The sequence below is a fragment of the Rissa tridactyla genome, chromosome 15 (assembly GCF_028500815.1).
Source record: "Rissa tridactyla isolate bRisTri1 chromosome 15, bRisTri1.patW.cur.20221130, whole genome shotgun sequence".
Classification (NCBI taxonomy): domain Eukaryota; kingdom Metazoa; phylum Chordata; class Aves; order Charadriiformes; family Laridae; genus Rissa; species Rissa tridactyla.
In genome coordinates this window covers 2,473,329-2,480,974 of record NC_071480.1, presented here as the reverse complement: position 1 = coordinate 2,480,974, position 7,646 = coordinate 2,473,329, and the positions used below count along the sequence as shown (strand labels likewise).

The 7,646-nt window shown below is 59.7% G+C and overlaps 1 protein-coding gene across 1 annotated transcript; it reads left to right on the top strand.

Moving 5' to 3' along the window:
* Positions 1 to 1,036: 1,036 nt before the first annotated feature.
* Positions 1,037 to 1,702, top strand: LOC128918114 (RING finger protein 222-like). The gene has a single exon (XM_054221996.1). The coding sequence runs from the start codon at positions 1,037 to 1,039 to the stop codon at positions 1,700 to 1,702; it is 666 nt and encodes a 221-aa protein (XP_054077971.1).
* The last annotated feature ends 5,944 nt before the right edge of the window (positions 1,703 to 7,646 follow it).

Sequence of the window (7,646 nt, the reverse complement as noted above, 5' to 3'; positions counted from 1 at the left end):
AGAAAGGAGCTGAGCTGAGCATCCCTCCCCTCCTCTCCCCTCTCTCCTCTCCCCTTTCCCCTCTCCTCTCTTCCTCCGCCCTTCACCCATCTCCCGCTCCCTTCTCCCTTTTCCCCTCTCCTCTCTCCCTTCTTCCCGCTCCCCTCTCCCTTCCTTGAGCCGCCGCATGAATGCTCCCTGCCCTGGGAGACGCACGGCAGAGCTTCAGACCCAGCCCAGACGCGGGTCTGGGGATCCCAGCGGCCCCGCGCTCCCCCTGGCGCCCCAGGCTGGGGCAGGGGCCAGGCGGGATGGCTGGGCTCTGCCCTCCCCGCTCTGACTAAGAGGAGACGCCGGGCTCCGGGGCTTGCTGACCACACCATGCTCCGGCGTGAGGAGCACAGCCTGGAGATGGCTGTGGCCTGGCCACCAGCCTGGGACATCCTCCAGCAGCCTGGAAGGAGCCTGGCGTGGGTGCTCGCTGCCTGCCCCGGGTCCAGCATGCCCCCTCTCCATCCCCAGGGGGTCCTGTGCTCCCACCTGTCCCACTGCCCTGGCCTCCCCCTGCTCCCGCTGGCCCCTCTGTGTCCCCTGGGATGGGAGCATCTCCCTTTCCATGGCAGGTTTCTTTGTGGGATGGGAGTTCCCACCTCCCGTGCACCTGGAGCTGGCAGCAGTGCACGGAGGCACTCGTGACACAAGCTGAACCTGCTTTATCTGTACCACGTGCTGAGCACATCCATCCAGGGGCTCGTGCATGTGATTTTGCAGACGGGGATTGTTGCCCCCGCTGGCTCTGGAGTTGGGGTCCTCCCGTCATCTCTCTCTTGCCCCAAGGGCCACACTGAGAGGCGTAATGCTCCTGAAAATGCCCTGTCTTGTTGAGAGGATGCCTAGTAGCTGTCAACTGCATCTGTTAGGGGCAAGAGGGCAAAAGCAAGAGAGCAGGGAGGAGGAGGAGAGATGAAGAGATGGATCATGCTTATCATTTCAACCTTATTAACCCATCGTGCCTCTTCCTCGCAGCTGGGGAGCGCCTGTGGCCGACAGAGCAGGGATGTCTGAGGCCTCGTCCAGCAAGGAGGGACCCCCGGCCGAGTGCCCCGTGTGCTACGAGAAGTTCCACCCGCTGGAGGCCATGCACCGCCAGCTCAGCTGCGGGCACACCTTCTGCCACGACTGCCTGGTGAAGTGCTTGCTCTCCGCCAAGCTTGACGGCCAGGTCCAGAGCAGCATCATCTGCCCCATCTGCCGCTACGTGACTTTCCTCAGCAAGAAGGCGGCTCTATGGCCGCCCAAGGCAGGCACCAACCTCCGGGCCCTGGAGATGCCTCTGTCACCTTCCTCCTTGTCCCATCTGACCAAATTGGAGGCCAGCAACACCTTGGTGGTGCCCAGCCATTTTGTGATGCCGGTGCAGAGCTTCGACCGGTGCTGCAGCACAGGAAACAGCCCCATGGACTCACAGGGGGTCCCGGGAGAGCTGGCGCGGGAAGCCCACATCTTTGTCATCAGTGACCATGGGATGCCACTGGTGGATGCGGACTGCAGCTCCCTGGGGAGGAGAAGCAGAATGGAAACACGAAGCTCGGTGTCATCCAGCTCGGCCCTGGGGGTGAAATGCTGCCAGTCGCCCATCGCCCTCGCCGTCCTGCTCATCTTGACGGTGGCCATGCTGGCGGCTGTGCTCCCTTGGCTGCTGCTGGTGAAGAGGGACTCGTAGCAGGGATGGGATCAGCTCAGATGCTGGAGGTGTCACTGATGCTGGGACAGAGCTAGGGCTGGGACCTCTCTCAAAAGATCCCATGAGAAAGTCCAGAAGCAGCTCCGGGTGAAGCTCTCTCTCATCTGGCCAGGGACTGAATGGACTTTCAGACCTTTCTGCAGATCTCCGGGTGCTCACAGTGTCGTCGCTGGCATTTTCTGCCTCTTTTGGTTAAAATGTGGCTGGTCAAACCCTGCTAGTGGGTTCCTCTTGTGTCTTAGCAGGGAGCATGGTTTCTCCTCCCGCACCCTGTGACAGCCTGTGCAGGGGGTGAGGGGGCCCTGCTGGTCCCTCCCCTCCATCCCAGCTGCCGGGGGGCTGTGACCGTGGCATCCAGGGACCCAGAGCCTGGGGACAGCCAAGGGCTCTGTGCATCGGAGGGTCCAGCTGCCAGGCCGTGGGACTTTGGGAGGACACCAGGCTCTTGGTTGGCTGTCAGGGTCATCGGGGTACGTGGTGCAGCCACTCTGGAGCAGGAACTCATGACGTTCCATCCCAAAGGTGTGAGCCTCTAGCTACCAGGCAACAAGGGCAGTGAAACCAAAGGAAAGAGAGTGCGATCCTGGTCTCCATGAACTCATGCTCCCTTCCGTCAGCCAGTGCTACCCTCCCTGCAGAGTGATGGGGTGGGAAGGGACGCCAGCTCATCCCCCAGGCAGTCCCAGCCTTGCCCTCCCTCCCCTCTCCCTCTGTGCTCCCCAGGGTCGTGGTCATCCTCTGGCTGTCACAGGCATCCCTCCTGCCCTGGGGATCCAGGGACAGGCAGCAGGGTGTGGGGCAGGGAGATAAACCAAAGGTCCAGACTGTATAAGGGGATGGATTTGGGATCCCACCCCGCACTCCTCGCCAGAGCCCTGTGCCTTGGCAGAGTGATGTTTCCTCATCCCTATATCCAGCTCCTGAGGTTTTCCATCTCATTTTCACCCGTGCCAATAGGTTAGGCACCACTCATCCCCACATGCCCCCTGGCTCTGCCCTCTTTGGGACCGGTCCCACCCAGAGGAGCCTCAGCCCCTCACCCCAGAGGCCCTGGTTTGGGAGGGGAGTGGACATCTGAGAAGTACAGCTGAGATTTGGGACCTTCCGTGCCTGCTCTCAGGGTGGGGACAGTGGGGGCTGCTGGTCACCCCCATGCCAGAGCCGCCCACTGGTGCTGGGGCCGCTCGTGGCATTTTTCCCCAGCCGTGTGCCCCAGCGCAGCATCTGCACCTGTGCTACCACCTTTGTCCTCCTGACCCAGTCCCTGGCCCTGTGGGCGCTGCTTTCGGCCCAGTCATTCAGGAATGTGCCCTGAGGGCCCTGGTGCTTTCATGGGCACCCCAATGTGTCCAGGAGCAGGATGTCCCCCACCAGTGCCTGCGGGAGGGGACAGTGGGGTGGGTGGCTGGTGTGCCATTCCCATGCCCCTGAAGCAGTCCCGCTGCATGGCAGGGCATCAGGTAGGACAAACGCAGCCAGCAGTGCCACCGAGACAGCTTTGGGATCAGCCAGAACATCGCAGGGGAGCAAATAAGAACTGCGTGGGGCTGGTGAGCAGTCTGGGGCAGAGGAGGTGCTGGCCGCTCTGGTGTTACAACAAGGGCATGGTACCCTGGCTGGGCTGCCAGCTGCCTGGCGTCTCCCTGTGGTGCTGTTACTGCATGCCCCCACCCCCTGCCTCAGTTTCCCCAGCCACACCCAGGGTGCAATGACACTGACCCCTGCATGAAGCACTGGGAGATGGCCTGGGGAAAAGTGCTTGAGACACCGCACTGGAATGGAAATCCTATTTCACAAGAGATGATTACCTGATAGTGACGTGTCCGTGCCTCATTATTTAATAGTAAACCTTATTATTAGTCTGTGTGTCTGTATTATTAGGGTGACAGGGAACCAGCCCCTTGGCAGAGGGCTCCTGGGAGGTGGGAGTGTGTCCCCCCCCCTGCTCATCTGCAGCCCGGGGGTCTCCTTGGGGGTAGAGATGGAGGAACCCTCTTTTGGCTGCTGTTGCTGGAGCCCTGGAGATATTTAGGCAAGGCACCGGGGACAGGAAAGAGCTTCCATGGCAGCACTGGGATAAGATGGGATGTCTCGTGCCACGTGGGGGTCATGGGCACCAGCAGGACCAGGGGAGAGGGGACCAAGGCTGGGAGTGTTATCAGCGGGGGCAGCCAGTGCCATGGACCAGGAGGTCGGCGGTGGGGGTCCAGGGGCACCGCCCCCTTCGGAGGCGAGGAGGGCATTCACCACAGGGTGTCACTGCTTGGCCGGGGATGGCTGTCAGCGCTGGCACGGTGGCAGGACAAGCCTTGGGGAATGGCAGGCTGGACCCCCAGCTTTCGGTGGGTGAGAGTCAGGCAGCAAGAGGTTGGTGGTTCCCTGGGACACCCTGTGCTGAGCATCCCCTAGTGCCGCTGGGGGTGGCACGCTCCTTGTGCGGGCACAAGCCAGGGCCTGTTTGCGCCAGCACCTGCTGCATCAGCCTGCAGTCACCTCTGCTGCTCGGGGCCAGCTGATCCCCCACCATCCCCACGTCCCCACCAGAGCCCGCTCATCTCCGGCTCAGGCTAGAGTAACTCAGTGCTTTGTTTTATCACAGTGACCTAACGGCCTAGCTGCAGCTTCGGGACGTGTTTCGGATGGTTGTGTTCTCTGCAAAGATCCCCGCGAGGTGGGGATGTTCACGCGGTGCTGCTTTGACACTGCCCCGTCCGTCGGCAGAGATGCCAGCATGGGGCTGTGGGCAGCTGGTCGCTCACTCACAGACAAATTTTCTTGGTGAGCAGCCCCATGCAGCACCTTGCACGCTTACCCTTAGCCGTAGGGTCCTGGCACACGGCTAGTGCTTGTGATTTAAGCTGGGAGCTGCCAGCAAGTGCTGGCGATGCCCTGAGTGCCCTGTCTCCATCACACCTGTACGTCACTGGTATTGCATCCCAAATGCCCCCCCCCCCCAACACACACAACCCCCCCGGCCACCCCGTGACTCACATCGGCATCCCCTGCACGCTACTGACCTGGCCCTGCCCCGCTCCCCCTCTTGTCGTTTCCATTGCTGGAGAGGGCTGGGGTCTGCCATCCCCTGTCCCACGGGAGACCCTGGTGATGCTGGAGCCATGTCCCCCCGTTCGCAGGTATGAACCCCATGGCCAGGCACTATTCTCAAGTTGCCGCAGGCCGCCCCAGGCAGTAACCTGTGGAGCGCACGGCCCAGGCCGCTGGTAGAGCCCATTAGGGCAATTATTTCCTAATGTGAGTGTGGGGGGGAAGCTAATGGCTCTCTCTGGCAGATAAGGCAGGCCGCTGCGCACTCACACAAAATTAAGGGTCAGCCCGTGGCATAGGCATAGCTAAAGGGCCAGTGACACATCCTGCAGGCAGCTCTGGAGGAGGGTACATGTACCTGGTGGACAGGGACATTGTAGGACCCAGTGGTGAGGACAAAGGGCTCTCAGCGATGGGGCAAGATGCAAGGGTGGAGGTGCCAGAGGAGCCCAGGCCCCAGGGTGTGAGAAGTGTTTTCCCCTTTGCTGTGGTAGGAGAGGTCTCCAGGCCATGTCTCTGCAGTTTGGCCACAGGCTTAGATGAGCACAGACATGTGGTTCCTAACTCGACGGGCAGGGTGGGCAGGTCACCGCTTTCGGGGTAATCGCCAGTCTTCTCTGACAGCTGTTGTGCTACTGACTCCAGCCCTCAACCCACTTGCAGAGGGCACCATCTCCTGCTGTGGACATCCCTCCCTCTACGCTGCAGACATCGTGGTGTGTCCCTGAAAGCAGCCTTTCCCACTCACCCCCTGGCAGGTCCCAGGGCTCATGGGCAATGGGATCCACTGTGCTACGTGATCCCAAACTAGTGTCCAGCCTCCCTGCTCCTGGGCATCGTGTGCTGCAGGCAGAGCACTTCAGCGCATGTTGCTGGGCATCGTCACTGCTCATCCAGGCAGCCTGGCTTGGGGACTGTCCCTGGGTGCCAGTTGGCTGGAAAAGGGGTTGGGATGTCTCCGCCAGCTCTGTGATTTTATACACATAGCTATGTGGAGCAAGCTTGTATCACCTGCTAGAGGTTTTGGGAGCCTGTTGAGGGAGGAGTCAGGCATGGTGGCTGTGTGCCCATGCAGAGCTTTCTGAGGATGCTTCTGAGGATGCTTCTGAGGATGGTTCTCCTCTCACAGGATGGAAAGAGTACAGATCCTTCCCATCAACATGTCCTCTGTCCTCCTGAAAGAGAGGTCTGCTGCACTGCTGTAGCCCCTACTGGAACACCAGCCCACACCATGAGCACAAGGGTTTAATAGTCTCTGTTTAGGAGAGGGCACCAGAACCACCCCAGGTTTGATCCATTTCTCCTAAGTACTCAGAGATGAGTACTCACTGGGTGGAGCACTGGTTTGAGCTAGAAGAATAGTTGGGTGATGAGTGCATGGCGATGAATAGGCGGATGGACAGGCAGAGTGTCAGGTCAGTATGAGAATGGGTATTAGATGGAGGTACACCTGTGCGAGGATAAAAGGCTGTGGGGATGAATGGACAGATGGGTGGACTTCCACACCTCTCCATGTGGGATGGACAGTAGATAAAGGGGGCATGGGGATGATACACAGGACTATGCAAGGTGACCTAGGCCTTGCCATGATACTGTGGCCCTCATGAACCCCCTCTTTGGTTATGTGGCACCTTGATCTGTGCATAGACCGGGGTTGTGTTTCCAGCCCTGCACAGCTGGTGTGGGATAGAACCATGGGCAGGAGTGGGTGTAAGTCCCAGGAAGCCCTGGCCAGCGTTGGAAAGGGACAGAGCCAGAACTGCCGAGAGGCTGGCAGGCGTTCCTGATGCAGCATTTAACGTGTTCTCCCGCACAAGGTCCAAGCAGTAACATTGCCATTCCTGAGTCATCTTCCACCACTGTCTCCACCCATCGTTTGTTGTCATTTGCCTCTGCAGGTGAAGATGTCCTGCAGGCAATCAGCACATCAAGCTGACAGGTCTGCAGCACCTGGGGTGACAGCTGATGCGGCCCCAATTGTCTTCTGTCATCTCCTCCCTTGCTCTGCCTTAAAGAGCTGGGATGGGATGGCTGCAGGCCTTGCTATGCTCTAGCTATGCCTGTTGTCTTGCTGGTACCTCTTCCGCTCCCTGTGCAAGCTGATCTCAGCTGGCCTGTCATCCCTCCATCAGCTCCCAGTGTGGGCAGCACCCCTGGCAGATCCCAGCATGTGCGATTTCCCTGGCTGGGGAGCACATGCTGCCCTTCCCACGCTGACAGCTCAACATCTTTGCATGATGGCAGCAGGGCTATGAACCCTGGGTAATGGCTGCATAATGCATCATTAGCAGGAAAAGGTGGCGTTTTTATGGCACGGAGATGGGAGAAGTGGGAATTGCACAGGGCCCAGGAGTGCTTACTGGCCAGACACGTCAGCAGGCTCCATTAGGATCCAGCCTCTGAAAGCCCCAGCTCCATCAGCTGAGATCTCACCATGAATAATTGAGAAGGAGGCTCCTCCAAGCTCCCTCCCTTCCCCTGCACCCAGCCAGGGCTCCTGGAGAGACACAGGCACTTCAAAGCTGGAGTGGGGCTGGCCCAGTTTGTCCAAAGTGGCCAGTGTGGGACATTGACAAGAAATGACACCAACCCAGCTAGTTGGGTCTCTATGCCTGGGTCTCTCCAGCCAAGATCCTTTTTGGCTCCATCTCCAGCACATGGCAGACATCTTCATACATTTTCCACCTTGCCAGCGTGTGGGGCACAGCCCTTGGCTGGAGTCCTCTGCTTGGGCTTTGAAGAAGACTGGGGTTTTCCGAGCCTACAATGGGACTGGAGGTTTGGCAGTGCATGAGGGGCTTAGTGTCCTCGCTGTGAGGATCCCCCAACCTTCAGCTGAAGGATCGTGGGGACAGGAGCCGGGCTGGAGCCAGTGTCT